The 25185-nt window shown below is 43.3% G+C and overlaps 1 protein-coding gene across 6 annotated transcripts in view; it reads left to right on the forward strand.

The window, feature by feature from the left end:
* MAP3K4 (mitogen-activated protein kinase kinase kinase 4) overlaps positions 1-25185 on the forward strand; it is a 115873-nt gene that overhangs the window by 8446 nt on the left and 82242 nt on the right. For 2 of the 6 annotated variants that reach the window (XM_061624309.1, XM_061624310.1), the window contains exon 1: positions 19394-19913. The exons of 1 other annotated variant lie outside the window; for it this stretch is intronic. In XM_061624309.1, the coding sequence (XP_061480293.1) occupies positions 19846-19913 (68 nt within the window). In that variant the 5' untranslated portion in view covers positions 19394-19845. Of the gene's footprint in view, positions 1-1184; positions 1553-19393; positions 19914-25185 lie in introns of those variants that run through there. 3 more of the 6 variants (XM_061624311.1, XM_061624312.1, XM_061624313.1) reach the window with 2 other exon arrangements.

A 25185-nucleotide genomic window follows, 5' to 3' on the forward strand; every position in this document is an offset into this window, starting at 1 on the left:
AAGATTATCTTCATGCAAAAAAAATGGTAACCTTCAGAAGAGGCCGCAGTCACATTTCCACATACCGTCTAATAATGAACTCATATGCCACAAAAAGCTTACAGCAGGGATGGGGAACCTGCGAGCCTCCAGAAGTTGTTGGACTCCAACTCCCATCTGTCACACCCAGCGCAGCTGAGAAACAGGTATGATGGGAGTAGTAGTCCAGCAGCATCTGGAGGGTAGCAGGTTCCCCATGCTGACACTGCCCATCAGCAGTGTAGTAGCAAATTCAGAAGTTCAGGGTCCTTTCATAATAATCATAGCCACCCACCCCCTTGTTGCTAGGTTGAGATCCTTGTTAATGTTTTCTCCCACAACAACAGATGTCCCTAGCAGCCAATAAGCAAAATAATCTTCTCAGTGGCTGACTCACCTTCTTTCACTCAGACCTGCTCCAATCAGCAGGAAAGGACAAGGAAGCATGTTAGAGGACTCTTCTCAGTGGCTAACACACTCCCCTTTCATGCTGATTGGCTTGTAGGATGCTGGAGACATACCCTGCTGGGACTCTGCTCCCCAAAAAAGGAAGGCTTCTAAGACCTCCCAAGACCTTGGATGACTACACCCCTGCCACCTATGTGTTAGGAGAGGCTGTGTACATCCCATACATTTAAAGCACATCCCCCCTCTGCCAAGAATCCTGGGAACTGAAGTTTTTAATGGTGCCAGGAGTTGCAGCTCTGTGCTGGATAAACTACAGTTCCCAGGATTCTTGGAGTGGGAGGGCGTGTTTTAAATGTACGTAGTGTAGGCAACTATCAAGGGACAAAGAAATCCTTCCATCTCAAATCCCATCCCACTAGAGCAAGTGTAGGCAACTAGGTATCCAGAAGCTCTGTACTCCCAACTCCCATCACCTACTCCAGCCAGTATGGCCAATGGTCAGGGATTGGAGTCCAGCAACATCTGGAGGGCACCAGGTTTTTTACACACACACACACACACACACACACACACACACACACACACACACACACACACACACACACACTTGTAGTCCAAAACATCTGGTTCTTTGTCAAGCCTGCTATACCAACAGTGCTCGGCAGAGGGCAGCGGCTGGCAGCAAGCGTTCGGAAGAGTCCTCCCACTCCCCGCAGAGAGCAGCCAGCCGCTGAGATGCTCCAGCGCCCGGAGGCGGGCCGTTTCCTTGTGCCTCGTTTGTCATCTCAGTGTGTTCAGCGCTGCCGCCCGAGGCTGAAACCCAGTCGCTCGGGTAGACTTTCCCCAAACCCGGAGGAAGAGGAAGGAAACACCCTCCGAGTGCTCTCCCTCTCCCTGACGGATGCATACAAAGGAAGGAGGCGGAGAATCTCGCGACGCTGCCAAGCGAGAGGCTATCAGCTGCTTTCCTTCCAGCCGAGAGGCTGCTTAGGAACGCCATGAGCCACCCACCCCATTGTTCTCCTGGGTTTCCAAAGCCGTAAGACTATGGGAATGATGTTGGCGCATTGTTTTTCCAGCAGCTGTGTTGATCTTCTGTGGGAAACTGGAGGATGATGGAGCACTAGTAAGGAAAACCGCGCTTCTTTTGATCGCCTGTTTGTGCCTTCCCCGCCCCCGAGCTGTGAGCAACTGTCTTAACTCCAAAGAGGCTCTTGTGGCGCCTTAAATCCTAAAGCCCGCTTATCTGGGAGTGAGCCCCACGGGATTCGGCAGGATTTACTAATGAGTAGTCATGGTTATGATTGTGCCTCAAGGCTGTAGTCCTCAACGCACTTACTAGGGAGGAAAGAAGCCTCATTGTACACGGTGGGAATTGTTACTGAGTAAACATGCATAGGATCGCACTGCACTAGATCTAAGCTAATTGCAATCCTATACGCATTTGGCTGAGCCTAAAGCTCCATTGCACTCAGTGTGCTATTATTGTGGCATCAGCTTCTGTGGGTATGCTTCCTCATATGCTGAAAAGCTTATGCCACACAAATCTGTAAGGGTTTCTGGTGCCATAAGACTCTTTGTTGGCTTTGCTGCAACAGGCTTGTAAATGTCTGTAACTTCATTTCTCTGTTTCTATGAAGTATATTGTTTGTAAAATGTGCCATGCTTAGTCTGGAACATAGGAAGCTGACCTTTGGTTTATTCTACCTCAGTATTGGCTACACTGACTGGCAGAAGCTCCCAAGGTTGCAGACAGGGAGTCTTTCTTCCCAGCCCTACCTGGAGATGCTGGGAATTGAACCCGGGACCTTTTGTATGTAAAACATGCACCTTACCATTGAGATGCAGCCCTTCCCTAAGGTTTGTTTTGAACCAGCTTGAGTAAATTTGAGGAGGTGGCGATAATAGGGCTTTTTCTTGGCTTTGATTCGCCCATAAACATGACAAAGAGGAGGAGGAGATGTTATCCATTAGGGACTAGGCTCATCTTGAGTATTCAGTTCTGGACACCACTCTTTAAGAAGGATGCATTGCAGACAAACTGGAACAGGTTCAGAGGAGGGCAACAAGGATGATCAGGGGACTGGAAACAAAGCCCTATGGGGAGAGACTGAAAGAACTAGGCATGTTTAGCCATGAGAAGAGAAGCTTCACTCTTCAAGTACTTGAAAGGTTGTCATCATCGTCCCAGGGTGCAGGACATGGAATAATAGGCTCAAGATACAGGAAGCCAGGTTTCGACTGGACATCAGGAAAAACCTATCTATTAGAACGGTACGGCAATGGAACCAATTACCTAGGCAGGTGATGGGCTCTCTGAGACTGGAGGCATTCAGGAGGCAGCTGGACAGCCACCTGTTGGGTATGCTTTAAGTTGGATTCCTGCACTGAGCAGGTAGTTGGACTTGATGGCCTTGTAGGCACCTTCCAACTCTACTATTCTATCATTCTATGATCTTTGCCAGTAGGGTCTGTGTGAGAGCTTTCCAAATACCCTATCCCAACCTGTGCTGCTTGCTCCAATGCAGCTTCATTCAGAAGTTGAGTGGGACTTACTACGTATGAACAGTATTGTAACCCTACTTGTGCATCATTGCTTGAGGTGAGTCTAAGAGATTTCACTAAAACTCACTTCTAAGTAAGTGTGCATAGGACTGAGGCTTTAGTGTGCAGTGATGCTGTGTACAGCTTGCAGAACTGGGACCCATATACAAGTGGGCATGTTGATTAAGCGAGGAAGCCTTTGCCACTTTTCAAGCCCAAGGGATTCTTCAGAGTTGTTCTTCAGCAACATTTAAAATGAATAAGTTCTTACATGTTCAGGTTGGGCTGTTACTCAGCTGCTTGAAGTGCTCTGGAAACAAAGGAATGCCAGGACTGTGCATATGATTACCAACTATTCCTTTAGCTTTTCCCAGGGGTGATGGGTAGATGCGAGATTGTGGCATGGTTTTTGAAATGTGCAAGGGAAATGCTGTGTGTGCAGGCCAGGCCTGCACTTTATCTTTGGGCTTGCAGTATTTTGTCAATAAACTAAATCAGCCTTCCCCAACCTAGTGCCCTCCAGATGTTTTGGACTATGACTCCCATCCATCCCAGGCAGCAAGCCTGACTGGGACTGATAAGAATTGTAGTCCAAAACATCTGGAGAGTGTAAGATTGGGGAAGGCTGCTTTAGTTTATTGACAAAATACTGCAAGGTTGGGGAAGGCTGAACTAGAGCATAAATGATAGGAATGGTTAACCTTTATAAGTGTAAAATGTTTACAACAACCTTGTCAGGTAGGTCATATGAAGGTACTTCATATGGCAGACAAGGGGATGAGAGATGGTGGTTTGCCTAATCTCACCTATTGAGTGCTTAGAACCAGGGTTTGGACCAGGGACCTCCTAATTCACAGATCACTGTTGTGAGTCACCGTGTTTACCTCATCAGGCTGAACAACAAATGCTACAGCATGATAAGGTTCTCATATTGTGGTTCAGGAACTGCTGGGGAGATTTGCAAGCCATCTGCAGTTGGGAGGAGGTCATGAAGACTGGGACTCTGGTGATCATGCAGGGATTGAGTGTTCTCTGTCCCCACCTGAGCAGGAACTCTGCAAGCAGCAGGTACAGCACGGGTGGGAAACTTGTGGACCTCCAGATGTCATTGGACTCTGGCTCCCATCATTAGCCATGCTGGCTGGGTTTGATGGGAGTTGGAGTCCAAAAAACACAGGAACACATGAAGCTGCCTGATACTGAGTCAGATCCTTTGGTCAATTTAGCTCAGTACTGTCTTCACTGATTGGCAATGGCTCTCCAGGGTTTCAGGCAAGAACCCCTCCAAGCTCTACCTGGAGATGCTAGGGACTGAATCTGGGACCTTCTGCATGCAAGGCAAATGCTCTACAACTGAGCTATGGCCCCTTCCCCAAACATCTGGAGGGCCACAGATTCCCCACCTTTGAGGTAGAGGAGGCAGGTGCCTAGGAGCCGAGCAGGCCCTTTTGCCAGACAAGATTGCTGAAGTGGCAGGGAGCAATGGATGCAGCAGTTCTGCTAAGATCTTCACTTCATTGGCTCCAGTGCACTCATTCTTGAGCACAGCAGTGGGATGCATACTGCTATGCAGAAGAGCCGATACATAACAATTGGGGAACCCATGGCTCTCCCATTGTTGTCGGACTCCAACTCGCATCAGCCCCGGCCACCACGGCTAATGGTCCAGGATGATCGGAGATGTAGTCCATTGTCATCTGAAGGAACACAGGTTCTCCATCCTTACTCCAAGCATATGTTTGAGAACTTGGAATATGGATTCTCACACTTGGCACAATTAAAAGAAAGGGATCCATTTCCCAATCCTAAACACTTTGAACAGGTATATTCACTTGCCATATCGGGTGCCATATCATGGTGTTCAGTCACTACAGCAATCTGTATACTCCCATCTTATGTGCTTATTTGCTGTTGCCTTGGGTGTTAGGATCAGTCCATGAAGAATCTGAAATGCAAATACTCTTAAGTTTAAGTTGGATCACAGCCATGGGGAATTGTTCTAGAAATAGCATGCAGCACTGAATAATGCATTAGAGCCACATGTAATTCTGATTAGGTTGCAAGGCCAGGCCTTGAGGCTTCTGAAACTTTAAAAGTTGCATAGAAGGGAGAATTGCACAAGGCGCAACTCTTGTCACTGCAGCATGGTGATTGGGAAGGGCAGGCGGAGAGTAAACCGCACTTGGGTTCCTTGTACCTGCCAATTCCCATAGATGGCCCAAGACATTTTGGTGCCCAAGGCAGAAAATCCAAAACAGTAGTAGAAGGGGATGACCACATTCACACCATATATTTTTTCCACTGTTTTTCCACTTTAAGCTGTCATGGCTTCCCCCCAAGAATCATGGGAAATGTAGTTTGTGAAGGGTGCTGAGGGTTATTAGCAGACCCCTATTCCCCTCACAGAACTACAATTCACAGAGATTTTTGGGAAGGACTGACTGTTAAACTACTCTGGCAACTGTAGCTCAGAGGAGAATATGGTTCTCCAAACAACTGTCAGCACCCATCTTAAACTACACTTCCCAGGATTCTTTGGAGGAAGCTATGACTGTTTAAAGTGGAATAATTGTGGAATAAATGTATGGTGTGAATGTGGCCGATGAAACATACTTTGAAAGGGTGAGGGAAATCCATCTAAAGATAAAAAACCCTGCCTGTAGAGTAAATCTGAAATAACTCTCTACCCAGTTAAGTGAGACACACTTACCTCACAGTCCTCCTTCATTCAAACCTTGAATTGTTTGGGAGAGTTAAGGGATCTAGAACACTCCATCCCTAGGCTGCTAAGTAAGGTAGGAAGCTGAATCCAGAACAACAGCTGTAATGGGGTTGGGGGGGAAGAGAGAGAGACACTGTTCCTAGAATCTCAGTTTGAGATATGATTGCCTTGTCAGCGTCTCCCCCTCGCTTCCTTGTTGCCTAAACTCACCAAAGCTTTGGAAGTGGTTTGTTGAAGTGTCACTTCTACTTGAATCATAGCAGTGCCAGGAAAAAGCCATCTTGATTGGCTGGAGCTGAGACAGAATGTGCTAAGTACTTTATCAGTAAAGGAGGTGAACCCGTTGGGTTGTATTCATCTAAGTCCTGTGCAGAGTAGATCCACTTAATGAGCCTAAATTAGTCATGAGTATTAATTCCAGTGGGTCTACTCTGAGTAGGACTGGCACTGAATACCACAAATTGTTCACAGACCATGTTGCCTGAATCCTAAGTTCCAACTAACAATGCACCAATACATGTATTTCACACCAATACATGTGGTGCGGTTTGGAACCTCACTCTGCCATAGACATCTGTCAGGTATGTGTGCATATGCTTCACAAAGCTAATGTTCTGGTGGGCATTTCTTGTGACATTGCCTCTGAGAACTGGGCCTTTATATGTAATTTAAATGAGTTGAGGACATTGGGAACTAGGAGTTTTACTACAACTACTTCTACTATTTATTTAAGATGACTTTACAGCAGGTCTGGGGAATCTGTGGCCCTCCTGAAGTTGTTGGCATGGCTAAGGGTAATGGATGATGGAAACTGATGTCCAATGACATCTGGAGGGCCACAGGTTTCCCACATGTATTCAGGTGCTTATAGCTTATTTAGAGTTTGGGGCTGAAAGCTGCTTTTTTTAAAATGAAATGCATAATAAAAATGGTCCACTTGCTGCAAATGGACATCTGTCGGAAGTCCATTGCTTTACAAACTTAAAACTATTTTTCATTCTTTCCAAAAGTAGCTGGCATTTACTCTACCGATAGGAAAGAATCCTAAGCTTAAGAGACTTCTTTGTAGAAAGGAGGGGAATGTGAAGGGAAACTCTGTCAATTCAGAGCAAAGACAGATTGCTATTTCTTTTCCTTTTCCTTTTTGTCATGGGTCCAGATGTTATGCAATGCCAGTGGAGGCCTTTGTATGTATTTTCACTCCCCCTGCTTACGAACATTATGACTTTTACTAAACAGTACGGTACTGATCATTTGATTGTTTCCTGAATATTTCTTTATCCTTCGCATTTTAAAAAAAGAAACAAGGGCAGAGAATAAGACACAATTTCATAGGCAAACAAGTTGTAATCCCATTTAATAATTGTCTTTGATGATACTGTTAGGAACGTTGCTGGAATATTTGTTCCAGGAGCAGGCCAGGACAAGGGACTGTAGCTGCTGTTCATGTATCTGTGATCAGGCATGTAGCCTTTTTGCTTCACGCTCCTCTCATTGTTCTGTTGCCTACTGTCAAGTTTCTACCCCAGGGGTAAGGAAGTTGTGGGCCTTCCAGATATTGTTGGACTCCAGCTCCTATCAGGCCCAGGCATCACGGTCACTAGTGAGGGATGGTGGGAGCTGTAGTAGTCTAGCAATAACTGGAGGGCCACAGGTTTCCAGCCTTGTTCTAGCCCTTTTAGTCTTTTGAGCATTTCAGCTCTTTGACTACACTCCCTCTTTTGCTTTTATTTACACCAGGGTTCCCAAAGCTCCTTGGGCCCTGAAGGGGGCACATTTGAAAATCTAAGAAACTGTTGTGGGCATCACAAAATATCAATTTCACAGAAGAAATCTGGTGATACTTAGCCCTGCATAAAAAACAGGGAAAACATCTATCCCTCCCCGAGACAAATAAAAGGAGGCCTCCCCCAAAAGGCAACCTAATAAAAGAAATCTCATTTAAAAATAAATATTGGGTGGGGTAGGGGACCTTGGCAGGTCCCAAAGGGGGGAGGTGTCTGGGAAACTGGTGTGCCCACGGGCACTGCATTAGGAATCTGTGCCTTATACCTCTTCAACGTACTTCTTTTCTCCTTATCTTTGACTAGAACTGCTTTCTCTAGTCTTGCCCAGCCTTGTTTCCTCTTTTAAAGGCTGCAGTCCTACACACTCTTACTTGGGGGAAGTTCTGTTGAACTCAGCGGGGCTTACTTCTCAGTTAACACGCAAAGACTCATACTGCACAGATGATTTGAAATCCCACTTTCTGTCAAAACCTTTCCAGTGGAATATCCTGAGAAACGAGGCATGTATACAAGAAAAATTAAAATGTTGACTTATGTTGTTTGTACAACAGTCCAATCCGTCAACACTTCTACAGGCCACATATGTGATTTCAGTGTAAAAGCAGCTCTGCACTTTAATTTGGATGTCTCTCTACTGACCTAGTTTAAAGCCCAGATAGCTGGTCTGTATTCCTAAGGCATGCTCCCTGAACCTATTCAGAAATCAGGAGTGACACTTTGTACATGTCAAGAGGTATTAAAAATTCTGTAGGTGTTCTCAAGCAATACCGTGGCACTGAAAACAAATTCCATGGTTAAGCCCTGATGAGACAGCTGAAATTAAAATGGCACTTTGCTCATGCCCAGAGAACTTGCCTTCCTTTCTGACTATTTCATGAGTTCTGAAGTTTCTTGATGTTGATTTTAAAATAGATTCCTTCCAGGACTGAGTTTATTCAAGTCACTTTAATGATATTAACATGTGGAGCTTGGTTGCTAAATTAAGCATGAAAAAAGTTGGCTGCAAATGCTTTTTTTCTACCATGAGAGCTGCTTCCTGCAATTATATTTAGCTTTTTCTTGTGTGCTGAAATGACCAAAATATGAACCTTGAGAACAGAGTGTTACTTAATGGAAAAGTGGACATGTTTGTTTATATCAATGGGATTTTGGAACTGGATTAATAATCTACTTGGCATATAGAGCATGCATCTGGACCTGCAAATTATGTATATCTTTACATCCATGTACCCATTATATCCATGCTCTTTGCTAAGTGTTTGGGTTGGTTTGCACTACTGGATACAACTCAATGCTAGTCTTTTTCACCACAGGCAGTGGAAGTAGAACTTACAGTGCTCTGTGTGGCAGATACACTAATCCATTTTGGAGCTAGTGTTGTGATGCATGATGTCAGCTGCCCTTCAGAATAATGCAGTTGTAACAAGTGGCTGCGGACAATGGTTATTGTCCCTGCCTCCCCCCCCCCAAAGTCATGCACCTAGGATGCTGTCTTATATTGAGTCAGACCACTAGTTCATCTAGCTCACTATTGTCTGCACTGACTGGTAGTGGCTGTCTAAGGTTTCAGACAGGGGTCTTTCACAACAAGCTCTATATTGAGATGTCAGAGATTGAGCCTGTGTTACATCTGTGGGGAGCGAATGGGCTACTTTCATGTGGATCAAGCTGTTAACACATCACACTCTTTAGAGTTGCCTTCTAGGTGGTTTTAACTGCCTTTTGGTCCCTGTCCCCTGTTTTCTTCAGGGTGCTGTTGGCTATAGAAAGATCTAGAAGAGATGGGAGATGGGGAAATTCTGTTGCATCTCTGTACTGAGTGTGATTGGATCATTCAGTCACTCCTAATATTGTGGCGGTTTTAGTAGTATTACCTGTGTGTTTTGTTAATAGGAGACTGTCTCTTGTATGTCTGCATGAATCACTGTTTTAGACTTGACTTCTCCCAGGCAGGAGGCATGCCCTGATCAGTGACTCATGGAAAAGTGCAGGTGTTAGGAAGATAGGGATCTGCTTTGTAGCAGGGTAGACTATTTGGCCACCTAGCTCAGTACTGCTACTTTGACTGGCAGAGGCTTTCCCTTCATCTGATATCTTTTAACTGGAGATGCCAGAGATTGAACCTGGGACCTTCATGGAAAGCAGATGCTCTGCCACTGAGCTATAGATGGTTTGGTTCCTCTGAGGGTAAATCATGCTCTTCAGTCTGACAGGTTTATTTTTAGAGTGTGTTAAGTGTGTCTCTGATTTTAATTCAGAAAATAAGTGTGCTAGGTCTCTGTAGCTTGGGGACCAAAGAATGAGGGTCAGAATTTTGGAGAAGGAAGGGGATCTTGAGACTGCCATATACAGTGGTAGTTAAAAAGAGGTGCTGGGCCTTAGGCCTGACTTGGACTGATCTAGAAGTCCTGCCTCTTAACCCCCAATGCGGTGACATGGGCTGTAGCTATTCAGAGACAAGGAGGAAGTTGTTCTGCATATCCTCAGAGGCACTCTTTTCGTTATTACTTCACATGTGGCAGAACTCAGAGCTAGCAGTAAAAATATACTCTGGGATGGAACTCTCAGCTTCTGAGACTGAACCGTAGTTCAGATTAAGCTCCCATGTCTGCTTAATGTAAAAGAGACTATCTTCCTTTTCAATATGTAAGTAGAGATACAATGAGCTGGTATCAATATCAATGCAATAAAAGAATGCATAAATGCCACAATATATTAATTATACAACTATAAAAAAGACAGTTGTAAAAATAATATATAATCCTGCAAGCTTAAATATGATTTCTAGGAAGTTCAATTGAAAACAACGGGATAGATTCCTTAGGAACATGCATAGGATTGTGCGTGAAATACATCATAAAAAAATAAAATATTCCAGGAATTTAGTAGAATCAGTGGGCTGGTGATCCTTGAGAGTCACTCATATCTTTTTTGAAAGACCGAATCATAATTTTTTATATTAATGTATTTTTGCAACATTCTGACCTATCATTGGAACTCATAGTACTTTTAATCTGCCTTCTCTTTTGCGTGCCCAGAATGTAAGCTTACACCATTGAGAGACTAGTGTGAATCATACAGTTTGGATAGCAGGGTCTAGGCACAGGGATGTCCTCAGGCTGTTTCATACACTTCTAGTTTTGCGCTAAATTGGGAGTGCAAGCTATCACCCTCGGATATGTATGACAGAATACAGTGTTTTGAGTTTTTGGCCTGGAGGGGGAACCTGTGACCCTTCAGATGTTGCTGTACTACAACTCCCATCACCCCTGTCTGTTGGTCATGCTGGCTTGATCAGGCTCCCCAGCCCTGCTTCATGGTGAATATGCAACATGGTGATCCATTGGTGATAAGGAATCCTAGCAGTCTTTCCTCCAGAAAATGTCACTATGTCATACTTTTGGAGTAACATCATAGGGTAACTTTGCTGCTGCTGCTCTTACCTGTCTTGGACTTAGTGACGAGGAAGACAGAAAGTTCAGCATCTGCAGGCCACGTGCCCTAGTTATGCTCCACATGCAATTCACAGTAGAATTAATTCCTGCTGGACAAATTGTCTCTTCATAGTGTTTATCAACTGAATGTATGAAAAAGCATATCCACTTAACCCCACTCCATCTAAGTGGGATTTACTCAGTGTTTAGAAAAATGCTGCACATACTCTTGCAGCAAAGTTAAAATGTCTTTGGCTGCAATCATAATACAGTAGGGCTACTTAAGTGCCACTGAAGTCAGTGCAATTAAAATAGCCTAACTTGTGAGCAGCATTGCAGTCTTTATGAATGATCAAGTTCACAGAAGTTCACATTTCCTTGGAGGAAGGGTGGGATACACATGCAATAAGTTTAGGTTTATTAAGGTTTATATAATCCAAGATTTTGCTTTATTTATGTATATTTTAGAATGATTTCAATGAATCAAAAATGCATCCTAATTGCTATACTTTCTCTGCTTACAGTGTGGATTTTACGTTTGAACAGCTTCTCATCAAGAAGCTGATCAAAAGGTTACAGTGGCTAAACTTAGACTGACTCAAGTTTAAAATACCTAATTAGGGAGTTAGATGATAAATAGCTTTATGACTTCATGCAGGCAAGATATAGTTATGTAACTTATGGACACAAGTTTGTAACCAGTCATATCTAATGCCTTTCACAGACCAATAGACCGGTTTGTCAGCAATCCTTGGTCTGTTAGAAGAATATCTTACCATATACTATTAAAAATAGTTGGTGAATCCCCAGGATATTCATTTTGATGAATGAACTAGAAGATACTTCTAGAATTGGGCGGTGAATTTAAAAAATGGCAGGGATATCCTGTAGGATTGTGGCCTCTTCTAACATGCCCCGGAAGCTTCCTCTTTGGCCTGTCCAACATTAGAAAGTAACTGGCTGTGGACCTTTCCACAACCTCACAGAAGAGACGTCCAACATCAGGTCACCCTCTCAGAGAGTGGACCTCTCTCTCCATCTTCAGAGAGGGAGAACTGGTGGATCCTGTGGTCTCTAGGATGCCATCCCAGGGACCATAGGATTGCCACCTTCAAAGATCGAAAGCTGGGAGAATAAAATGATGTTTGTCTGGCATTGAAAAGACAATAACATAGGCACTAGATGAACCTCCCTGGGGGAACATTCCCAAGGTGGGGCACCATAACTGAAAAGGTTCATTCCGAGGTTGCCATTTTGCCCGACTCCTCTCTGTTGCCTGGAGAACTTTCTTGCCAGCATCAGATGTGCTGTGAAAGGCTCACCACTGGCAAGGAAAGTTTCCACACAGTAGGGGTGACCAAATGGATACGCCTTGTGTGTTGAGCAGGGTTAGGGGAAGCAGAGTCACATTTACCTCCCCCCCCCCAATTGACGATTCATGTACTGGTTACTTCCCTCCCAACACATTCAGCAAGTATGAGAAGGGACCTACAATTGTACTGATGCAGTTGCATAGAGCTTTTTGATGTGACATAGGATCCTGGTCCAATCGCAATCCTCTCTTTAATAGAAGAGCTCTAGATATGTGAATTGGTATGTGGATAGGGCTCTCATGCTCACTGACTATGTGGCTGGCTAGGGCATGGCTGATGATAATATTTATGGCAGGAGGGTGGGGTTAGTCCATGCGTCCCTGCAACCCCATCATGCATTTTTTAGCACATGAAAGGATTCATCTTGAACCCCTCTATTAAGAAGGAATCATGCTGTAGATGGCGTGGACAGTGGTGGAAACGGTCCATAAGAAAGCACCTGGATGCGGATAAGATCCAGTCTACTCACATTGCCTTAGGTATGACAAGATTACATTATGCAAGTCTTCATTTTAAGACCAGGTCTCATGACTGGTTTGGTACAGTGGTTACATGGTAAAGTCCTGAGCTGTAGGTTCTGGTGCAGTGACCAATCTCAAATGCTGTAACTTGAGTTAAGATCGCAGTTCAGCATGTCCTGGTACAACTTCTGAATTTCCCCCCTGGTGCCTTGAGATGTGTCAGAGCATTAGGAAGATCAGTCACAGTGACCAAAAAAAAAGGCAGCTTGTAATAGCACCATGATCATGTCAAAAATGTTGTGTCAACCAGCCACATAATACTCTCCTCTTTCGAAACAACAACATTATTTCTCTAAGTAAATCCCTCCTTTCTGGCTGGTTCTAGGCAAGTGATGATCACGTTTTCCAGAATGTGTGTTTGTTTTGTATTAGTGGCTATGATAATTGCTTGCTGTTTTTAAAGTTGTTGTTGATTCTGCCCATTGTTCTTGCTTTTTTTAAAAAAATTGTAAATTGTTTTAATGCTTTGAGGCACTTTGGGTTCCATTGAAGGGCTGAAAGCTAGGATATAAATATTTTAGCAAATAAACCTAATCAGCACTTGATCTATCAGCTGATTAAATTTACAACTAGTCATTCCAGCTCAATTCAGTTACAGTATGTCTTAAGCACTGGCTCCCCTATTACTGTTTTACACAGCTCAGTTAATAACAGATCTAAGTAAGAAATCAATGGTGCGTGTTGGTTAGAGTCAGACTAGGAATGGAGTAACCAAGTGTCAAATCCATATTCAGCTGTGAAGCTTACTGGGTGACCTTGGGCCAGTCATTATCTCTCACTGTAACCTACCTTGCAGGATTGTTGTGTTGTGAGGATGAAATGTATGCCACCATGAGCTTCTGGGAGAAAAGATGGGGAAATAAATAACTATACCATCCCTGCCCCCTGTAGTCAATGTATTGTTGAATTAATTAAACCATGGTTTCCCATGTATGATAGCTTGGTCCAGCTTAGCCTTTTTGCTGTTTTAACACCCTTGATAGTCTTCAACAAGAACTGCTTGTGCCAGCTCCCCCCCTTTTTCGTAGACCTGCTTCTGAACTTTTAAGAACATCCTTGGTGTGCAGAAATCTGCCACTTTTTCTGGCATGTTGACAAATGATAAGGAGAGTTTCCCCAGCTTGATGCCTGCATGTTGGTTTGCTGTAAAAGGCACAGAAGCTCTGCGCCCCCACGCCCAGGTGGCATTCCTTTTTTTCAGCTTTTAAAATTGAACTCTTTCATACCAATTTTGAGGTCTGTAAAACAACTGCCCCATGTTTAAAATACAGCAATTGGCACAATTGGGTATGGAGAGGTGAGGGTGCGGAATTCCTCATTTTGCTATAGCAGCATCAACCACATGGCTCACCCAATTCCACATCTGTCCCATGTGGCTCTTACAGATGCTAAAATTTTACCAGTGACATATAGCTGGCAATATGATGATAGTAAATGTTTGGTAGTAAAATTTTGTGAAAATAATGATCTAGGATCTAGCAGCAGCACTTATCAGATATGGCATCAGCATCCAGCATCTTTGGACAGCTGCAAAGGCGCCAGCATGCTGTCAGGAGTCAGGACCCATTGCTAATGCTAGCCCTGCCCCACTTCCTTCATGGGGTTGCTGGGTCTGTAGCTGCTCATTATTTTAATTACCCACAGTGCTATGTTGAGGGCATTGTGGGTAATTAAAATGGTGGCTGGCTTACAACTGTCCACCAGATTGTAGCACTGCTGCTGCCCATCACCAGCAGGTAAGGCCCTCTGGAGCCAGCCAGCACTGGAACTAATCTGTGACTTAAAAGCATAACCAGCTCAGGTATTTCATACTGGAAAGCTCCATAGATACTCAACACAATATGTGCATCATTTTTAGCAGGTGAACAACACTGTCCAAATCAAATTCATTCAGTATTTCTGTACTTCTCACATTGTTCCCTTTATTCTTTATTTTTTGTTGAACTAGCTTTACTTTTATTTAAATAGTTCACAATAGCTGTATGACCTAACAAAGCCAAGGCCAAGATCTGAGTGAGGGGTCAAGTCAGAGATGGTGAAAACTTGACACTAAAATGATGTGTGAACATAAGAGGCATAAGGAAACTTGCTGGCTTTTCACTCTCATGCTGTGAAAATGGAAACATGTCAGTTTAATGTACCTTAAAATAGTGGTTCCCCCTGAATTTTTCCCACAGACCACTTAATGATTTTTCTGCCTGTTGTAATGCACTATGCTAGATGCTGTGTGACTTTTAAAATAGAAGTTTTACAGACACTGTGTGGACCATCTGAACAAAGTGCACAGAACATTTGGTGGTCCATGGACCACAGCTTGGGAACCCCTGCCTTAAAAGTCAGGATAGCCTAAACATCAGCCATCCACATCCAGTTCTTTAGTTGCTATTGTATAAATTAGCAGTTGCTGTGGTGAAACTTGTTGCTGTTGGGTAGAGCTTAATCCTATGCATGGTACCCTATGCTGAGATGCAGTGTGATGTAGTGTTGGATGTGGGAATTAGAGAGACCAAAGTTCAAAAACCTGCTGAGTCATAAATCACACTAGGTAATTCAGGACTGGTTGTCCCTCAGTCTAACCTACCTCACAGGATTGTTGTGAAAACATAGTGTATGCTGCTGTGAGCTGCTTATTATTGTGTAATAATTATTAAAAGCAATAATGTCATGGTGCAATGGGTAGACTCTGACGTTAGGAACATATTTTGGCATTTGTGGCATCATGTCTGAGTATGCCTGGGACCCATTAAGGTCACATGACCTTACCTGCCAACAAAATATACACACATAATTGCCATTATATAAGAAGACAAGATACACTGTAATAGATAATAACTTTTCAGGACAGGAAGTGGAGATTAATATGTTAGCTGGCAGAAGCAAGAAGGGACGAATCTCAAGAATGTTTTTGACCTTATGGTACCGTGACTTAAATATTCCTAGAATAGGAATGACTTAATGGCACCACAGACTACCAGGATCTGACATGGAGAATGTGAGATGACAACGCTAAGACAGAAATATCTTCCTCCCTGTTTTCTTTTTCTTGCTTAGCTGTTAAAATTCTGCAGGGCTGATAATAGGCTTCAGAAAGGAATGTTCTGCAGCAAAAATGTCTGATCTGAGGAAAGACTTAAAATCTATACACAAGTTGGAATCTGCAACAAACATTTATTAATTTTCTTACATTTATATCCCCACCTTTCTTCTATTATGGAACCCAAAGAGGCATGCATGTGGGTCCCATCCAGGCATTGACCAGACCAGACCCGTTTACCTTCAGCAAGGTAGTGGTCTCATGTGCCTTCAGATAATCTCCTGCAACATCTTGCACTGTGGTGTTCCTCGTCAGGGTTCCATTCAGCACTTCCCCGTGTTTCATTTTCTTCCCCCAGCTGTCAGTATTCTGTTGCCGAGTATGCTCATTGGGCTGTTTTGGTGTGTGCCCTGAGGTTCTTTTCTAAAGTTGTTTTTATACCACTGCAAACCTTGAGGTTCCTCCAAGCCTCCTGATGCTTCCCTCCTGAAGCCTCCTGATGGTGTTGTTTTGGCTACCTGAGGATCCACACTCACCTTTGAACTTGGAAAAGAGAGGGGATGAGGATGATAAGTTGCTAATGTGGCTGTAGTGACTAGAATGTTGGGCATTGTATTTAAAAGTCTGGATTCAATCTCATCCTTGATTATTCCCTCTTCCTCCTACCCAGAGCTTGGAAGATTACTTTTTAAAAGTAATAAATTACAGTTACAGTTACATGGCCCAAAAAAGTAGTAATTACCGTTACAATTGCTCTGAAAGTAACTGATTACTTTACTTTTCCTCCAAAGTAATCACTACAATTACATTTCAGTTACTTTAAAAAAACTGCCTACAAGGTGCTGGCCTTGGCTGCTGCACATCTAAGTAGCCTAAAACAACATTAAAAATAAACAAACACATATAGAGGTAGTAGAATAATTCTTTTTATTCATTAAGATAGCAATGGTGGTCTCTCCGCTGGTAAGGGTGGTGGGGAGGGAGGCTGAGGACACTACTCAGATCTTTGCACGTCAAACCAAGTGCAACCCCCTCCCCCACTCAGCCAGCCAGCATAATCTCTCTCACTTAACCACCTCCCAGACCCTGCCCTGCCAGCAACTAAGGGACACTCACTCAAGCAAATATTTCCCCCTGAGATGCAAAAAAAGTTAAAATCATGCAAATGCAGCACAGTAGCCAGAGAGGGTGGTGGAGGCCACTTTGTGTGCCAAGTGCAAACACACACAGAAACGCATTGTCATTCTCTCTCTCTCTCTCTCTCTCTCTCTCTCTCTCACTCACTCACTCACACACACGTTGTCATCTTTCACCTCCACAGTTCTTTATCTCCATTCTGCTGCCGCCTCCTTCTCCTCCTTTATCCATGTTCTTGACCTCCGGGTCCTTTTCCCCTCCACTCCATTCTTCACCACCACTATCCGTTTTTTTTAAATAATTGTTTTCTCCACTCCACCCCATCTCACTCTCAGTCTCCTCCCTCGTTGCCTCCTACCCATCCACAGAGCACGAGGACAGAGCGACACTGCACAGAAACCCAGTTTGAGGCACATGATTTTCATCCACAAATCAGAGGAGCAGAAGACTTCCCCTGCTCCCCCCCAAGTAACGCCCAAAAGTAATTCTGGAAACGTTACAATTACTCCACAAAAGTAGTAAAATTACTCCTAGTTCTATTACAATCAAAATGTAAAGGAATTACCCACTAGTTACTCAAACAAGTAATGAATTACAAGTAATTCGTTACTTGTAACTAGTTACTTCCAAGCTCTGCTCCTACCCCATCTATATGTATGTTAGGAGAACACTTTGCCTGCTCTCTTCAGGAAAAGGAGATAAAAAGGTAAAGATAAAACATAGGAAACATAATTGAACAAACAGCCTAAGGGATGTTAGACTACTTTTGGTCTGCATCTCACCTGTGAAGCTGATTCAGACACTACTGTTAGTGTACATCAACCAATTCCAGCACATTTTAGGACACACGCAGAAGCACACTGCATGACAGCATGTTCTACCTCCACTGATGAGAGTAGCTGGGGAGCACAAGCGGAGAGAATGCTGTTGTACTCTGGTGCTGCTTGCAGGCTTTGTTTGCACAGGCATTTGGCTGACCACTATGAGAACAAGATGTTGGATTAGATGAGCCATTGGCCTGAACCAGTTGGCTCTTACAATTATAGATTTGGCTGGCTACTATTTCTTCAAGCAAAGCAGTGCCTTTTCTGGCCATGAGTGTTGAGGTGATTAGGACTGCTTGCAGGAAGTACCTTGTCTCACAGTGCAAAGTTAAATTATGGAATTAGCTCCCACAAGATGTAGTGATGGCTTTAGAAGGGACTTAGCCAACTTCATGGAAGATAAGGATATCAGTCGCTACTAGTCATGATGGCTGTATACTACCTCTGCTATCAGGTGGTGAATACCTGAATACCAGGCGGTGGGAATCATAAGAGAGGAAAGTACCTTCTAGATCATGCTCATGTCCTGCTTATGGGCTTCCCACAGGCATCTGGTTGACCACTCTGAGAACAGTAGCCAGTCGTTTTATTTTTTTTTTAGTGCTTTTAATTTTCTGTATGTTTTTGTATTGCTACGCACCACTCTGATATTGTATGAGAGGGTGGTATATAAATACTTTCATTCATAGATAGATAGATAGATAGATAGATAGATAGATAGATAGATAGATAGATAGATAGATAGATAGATAGATAGAATGCTGGACTAGATGGGTCTTTGGTTTCTTCTTATGTTCATGTGCAATATGAGGTTTATGAAAAACCCCATTAATATTTTAGGTCAGGCTTGGGGAACCTGTGGCCTTCCAGATGCCGTTGGACTCCAACTCTCATTAGCCCCATCCAGTATAGCCAATAGTCAGGGATGATGGGAGTTGTAGTTCTCCAACATCTGGAGGGCCACAGGTTCCCCATACCTGTGTTATGTGTTGCTTGCTGTTGAGTGATACCTTAAATGCTAGAATCTGTCTGGAAAGGGAAGAGTAAGATTATGCAGTCATAAACCTATGCCAATATAGGGCAGCACCACACTTCCCCCCCCCCAAAAAAACTGTGTCCCACTATGTCCAGAGTGAGTTGCTGCCAAGTAAGACTGCAATCCAATACACACTTATCTGGGAGTAAATCCCATTGAACCCAATGGAGCTTTCTTTTGAGTGGACATGTATTGGATTGCGGCCTAAGCGTGCACATACGTCTACATCTGAGTAAACACGACAAAGTTTTGTCCGCAAGGGATCCTAGCTGCCCCCTTCCTGCTCTCTATTTCTCTTACGGCAAGCATCTAAAAAGACGATGCAACCAGCCCTGTCAGAAGGTGTTTTCCCCACCGCTTTAATCCCACTTTTAGCGCTAAATTGCCCTACTTATCAGTGAGATAACGCGGAGAGCTTTCTCTCAGGTATGAGACACGCAACCAGAACGCGAGGCACTGATGCTGTAATAGCAATCATTTTGTAGAAATTACGCACGATGGGGTTGAATCATGGACCAGTAAGGGAGACAAATCGCGAACGGAGTAAAGTTACGTTCCTCCCACCAACACGCTGCCTGTCTTCGTTCATCGCCCACCCGCCGCCTCCTCCTCCTCTTCTCCTCCTCCTCCTCTTCTCCTCCTCCTCCTCTTCTTCCAGAGCTGCAATCGCTTCTGGTGCGGCTTCAAGCAGGCAGTGGACGGAACGTTCTGCCCTTTGCTTCCTTCCGGGTGGCGCCTCATTCCATTCTCTGACCACAGGAGCGAACGAGAGCGCCTGTGGCGGGCTTTGTCCCTAGACGGTCTCCGTACTACCGATGCTCCCGGCTTTGCTCCTGTCGGAGCCTGTTTTCAAGATGGCGGCCGCACGGCTGGCTCTGCGCGGCTGGGTCTCTGCAGCTGGGTCGTGAGTGACACCCCCCTGCCTCCGTTTCCGGACTCTCCGCGCGCTTTTTTTCTCTCGGCTGCAGAAGGCCTCCCGTCGACGCTATGCCAGCCTTGGTGCACGCATGAGAGACTCTACCGCTGCCGGAGCCATGGAGGAGCTCGAGCCGAAATGCAGCGGGGCTGACAAAAAGTAACGCATTGGCGGGGACCGGGGATGAGGGGGACTAGTTATTCACTTCTCATCTTCCCCCGCCGTTTAAATTGCAGCTGCCCCAAGGTAGCCCCTTTGTCCGGCAGGAGGCTGCTGCATCCCCTTCACAATAGGTTGCACTTCTGCAAGCTTCTGCTTGCCCTGCTATTTCTGCAAGGGACCTTTCTTTGGATGCTGCTTTGGCTGGAAAAGCAGGGAGGGTGGATGGCTGTCTGGTGTTGAGCTTCACCGATGCCCTACTCTGAAGCGACTCCATTGATTGCAGTAGGATTGCCTTTGGGGTAACTGGCTCTGCAGTTTTACAGCCCCAGGAGTCCCCTTCCTGTGCTTGGGGGTTAATAATTCAAAAAACAAGGGACAACTAGTAATGACAGCAGTGTGTGTTTATTTGGATTTCAATTGTTTTGGTGTAAGGGAGCATCTTGAAAATGTTATGTTCTGAATTAAGGGATGATTATTAAAATGCTAAGATTGATCCAGACACATGGTGTCCTGCATTATTTTTTCTTGTTGGGAAATATCCTTTCAAGCCCCTTCTTCCCTGGTTCAAATGAAAAACAGAATGTGTATATATAATAGCCCAATCCTAGATATGCATACTCAGGAATAATTCCATTGAGCTAATAGGGCATATTTTGAGGTAAAGGTTAACAGGATTGTAGGAAAAATTCTCCTCTTCCTTTAGCATGAAACTACTGCAGCTTCAGCTGTTTTCAGCCCATTTTCAGGAAAAAGTTGTGAAGGCAATCATTTTCTGATGGTTGTTGAAGTGTTGATGCAATAGTGGGGACAGCACCAGTGTCCCCACTATTTTTAAAAACTTTGCCAAAAACATGTGATCGTTACAGTATAGATTGTACAAATGTTGTTTAATTTAATACTGTACTGCAATTCAGATTGCTTCTGAAAGGAGGTGGATTAACAAACAGCAAAATCCTAGCTATGTCCACTCTGAAGCGAATGCTACTGAATTCTGTGGTGTTTACTCTCATCTAAGTGGGATTAGGATTGCATTTTAAAAGGAGATTGTCCAAATACTCTGTTTAGATTTGTTTTTACAGTGATTTCAGTTTATTGGTTCCTTTCCCATTACTTAAGCCAGCGTGTAAATATAAAGGACAGAGATCTTATGGGCTTTCACATCATTGCTGAGATGCAGTGCTTTTATCTTTTTTATGCTCTTGTCAGTGATGCAGTAAATAGAATATTTCTTCTGCAAACTCTGTATCAAAGTTGCTAACATACAAACTCAGGTTCCTTCCTGCTTTCTGAATGTGCTCACATTCAAGTTGCCTTACTTCCAGGTATCAGCCTAATACTGTTAGCCATGCAAAGTGAGATTTGGTCTGATTTGCCCATTTGTCATTCAGTTTGTTCTTAAGTTAGTTTAAAGATAATTTCACTGAACATTGAGATGTCAGAATGACATTTTGTACACAGATTCAGAGCATATTTCTGTGTTTTCCCTGCCCAGTTTCAAATGGAAGGAGGAAAATGCAAAAGACAATCCTCTCTTCTGTCTCCTTTGAAGACGAGACATCTGAATGAAAACTGGAACACGTTTCAGTTTTAAAGACCAGCTCAGCATGTACCTCTGTTTTGAAGGGGGGGGGGAGAGATACAGACTAGATTCCAAAGTGAGACTTTTCAATCATTGTGCTTGACTGGTTTATTTGGGCAGGAAAGAAGTCTGACCTCAAGGACTAAGGACATAATATATTCTTATCTCATGTTATCCTGTGAATAACCATGCAAGATAGATTAAGCTAAGAGATAGTGGCTTGCTCTCGTCTAGTCCGTTGAGTTAACTTTTGTGGCTGAAAAGGGAAATGAACCTGTATCTCCAACATCCAACTCTAGGATTAATTATGCCTCCTAAAGCTTAAAAGAGATGTGAAATTGGCAGCATAGCCCTACATACAAGGGAAATCAAGTTTCAGTAGCACTAGGACATGCGGACTTGATGGTCTGAAAGGACTATTTTTTTGAGGGGGGGAAGTCCACATATCATTGCAAACTTTCTATGATCACTGCATTTGTACCTAATAACCACATTTACATGAATAGAGTCAGAAATGAAAATAAGTTCATGGATCTGATGTTTTCAGGTTTTCCGCTGTCAAGCTACTGCATAACTCTTAGTAATTCCCAACCACTTATTTCTTTTGCTTAGATAACATCCTGTTGATTCATTTTCATTATTCAGGAAATGCCTCCTTTGAAAAATGCAGGAGTGTATAGTCAGTACAGTACAGAATGGATCATAAATGAAGGAGCTTAATTTCAGCAATTGAAGGGGAAAGGTTGGATCCACATTTACAAGATTCATCTTGTAATGATAATGAAAGTCCCCTTTCTCAAATGCTGGAAATGAGCTTGTCATTTGTTTTTATAGTAGATGGGAATCTTGAAGTGGTGCTGAAAATTCTGACGCAGATTAGCTTTCCAGCTGCTTAGGGAATAATTGTTTTAGAATGTTTGCAATTCTACTTCTGTGAAGGGAAAAGTGTCAGTTTTATTGGAATTAAAACTTCACACAAGCTCTGTGATGGGTTCTCTAACTGTGGTCTATGAAATCAATTCAGGTGGTCTGCGGCATGCCTGCATTACATTTTCATATTGATTTTTAATTGTATTAAATTCTATAGAATGCAAATTGTAATACAATAAAATACAAAAAAAGAAATAAAAGAAGCAATAAAAAATTCAACTAAAAATCATACAGCATCTAGCACAGCACACTACAATTGCCACAACATGCAGAAAAATCATTAAGTGATCCACCAAGACCATTAGCAATTTTCAAGTGGTCTGTGGGCAGGGGGAAGTTTGGGAACCACTGCTGTAGGGACTGCTGTAGTACTGGCTTTATGAGGATAGCTGAGCACCGAGCAGAGGTCTCAGGATGTAAGGAAGAAAGTGTATGGATGGGACAGAGGTAAAGTGACTGAAGGAAGAGAGCAGAGAAGGCACAAGGGGCTGAAAGAATGGGCACCTGAGGGAAAGGTTGGTAGGTGAAGAAGAAGGAATATTTTTTGGCGGGGAGGAGAACAGAGAAAACACAGCATTCAGACAAGGGGGGGTTCTAGGAGGCTGTTTGATGAAGGAAGAAGACAATTTCTAGGGAATCTGGCTGAGAAACACATTGGCTACAGGAAGTAAGACAAAGCAGGTAGTGAGTTGAAAAGCAAAATCTGAAGAAACCATGGATGGTTGAGGCGTAGGAAAGGAGCAACACCTCAAGCAGGGGCTAGGGACAGAAGAGTCTGTGTGCTATTGCCTGAAAGGGAGGGCAACTAGCAAGGAAGGACTGGAGGTTGTGGGCCAGGGAGCTAAGGGATGCTAGTTCATGCAGTATTAGCATTCCAGATGTTGTTGGACTCCAATTCTCATCAGCCCTGATCGTTAGTAATGCTGGCTGGGCTCTTGGGAATTGTAATCCAGCAGATCTGGAAGGCAAAAGTTTCCCCACCTTGGTCCACAGTCTAGATCCCAGCAGCTTTTGGATGTTTTAAAGTTGCATTGAAGGCTGATGGTGGCCTCTGCAGCACAGCAATCTGGCAATCCTAAGGGGTCAAAAGCAAGACCAAAAACTGTGGGACTGGGGAACACAAACTTTGCATACCAATATAAACTAACCAGCACATTCCTTGGATGCAGGCTTCTAGTGAACCTTTGATGTTGGACAGCAACTGGTTTGAATGCAGTGTAACATCTTTGAAGCAAAAATATCTTGTAGAGATTTCCAGAGGCAGCTGTGTTGCAGCAAAACCAGGAGATTCTTGTGGCTCTCACAAGGCACCATGGCACCTGCAGACAACAGGTTTGCAACCCATGTCCTAGCAGAACATAGCATCAGCTTATTAGTCAGTGGATGCTTTTGAAAAATAAGATATACAATTCTGAGATGTTGGTTTAAGGTTCCTGGGTGATTTATTTCTTGAGAATGTAGAATCCAATAAATCAGATGAAAGCCAGAATTGGTTCTTATCTACATTAAATCCATGTATGTGTACAAGTACCATGGAAGTATTCTTTTTGGTACCTACTTAAAATATTTCTGTTTAGGCAAACCAACCCAGACATACAGCTGTGGAAGTGTTTTAGTCTTTTTAGTTTACTGCTGTTTTAATCATCTTTTTAAATTACTTGTTTTAACTGTTTTTATTGATAATTTTAATGACTTTTGTAAACCGCTTAGAGGTTTCTTAAAATCAAGCAGTATTTGAATTTTGTGAAATAAAGTATTTTCTATATGTAAAAGACAATCCATATTTTTTACAAGGTAACTTACTGTTCAGTCATGTGTGTATAATATTGGCATAGGCTGAGGGGCAGGTCTTTGTGTTTCCACTATTTTTGTGAGTTGAATACTTTATCAAGCAAAAAAGAAGAGAAGGGTTTTTGTGTGTGTTTATTTGTACTACAATGTGGATGAAGAAGACCCATGAATTTTCTGTTTAAAGTTACTTCTGGTAATGTGGATCTTGTTTATTAATACTCTGTGTGATTTGCATGTGGATGTTGACATAGTCATAATTTTCAACAAAGGAAAATAAATTCTTAATTTTTTAAAGAGTGAGTATTATGGGAGGTTTCTCAAAACAATTGAGGTTGTAATCTATATTATTTTTACTCTGTTGTGATTCATATGTGTCTCTGCTGTATATATAGATTTGTCATCATTTTAAGTATGCAAGTTAAAACGATTTCAGGCCTGTCTGCATTGTACATGTACAGTAGGGCCCCGCTTATACGGCAGGTTCCGTTCCGGACCCCCGCCGTAAAATGGAAATCGCCGTAAGGTGGAACCCCATTGACTGTAATGGGGCGCATCGCATGAAAATGCTGTCAAAATGCCGCAAAAGCGGCTTTTGAAGAGGGGAGGAAAGCCGCCGCATTAGCGGAATGCTGTGAAGTGGGGCCCTACTGTACTGTGCTATATCAAATCACTGTGAAATTAAACAGTATGTTGTCTGTGGTATATTTACACCTGGGAATCTGTATAGACACTTTATTATCTAGCTAAAAAATGACCTAGATGGTTGAGTGGCTAAATTATGCCAGTAGTCTCAGTTTTGGGATTGGCAACAAAGGGAGCAAGCTCTTATTTTGTGCTCCCCAGCATGTGAGTTTCCCAGAGACACCTGGTTGGCCATTGTGGGAAATGGGATACTGGATTAAATTGACTTTTGATCTGATTCAGTAGAGTAGCTCTTACATTCTTAGGATTGGGAACTTAAAGACAGGA

The sequence above is a fragment of the Rhineura floridana genome, chromosome 4, assembly GCF_030035675.1.
Source record: "Rhineura floridana isolate rRhiFlo1 chromosome 4, rRhiFlo1.hap2, whole genome shotgun sequence".
NCBI classification, from domain to species: Eukaryota; Metazoa; Chordata; class Lepidosauria; order Squamata; family Rhineuridae; genus Rhineura; species Rhineura floridana.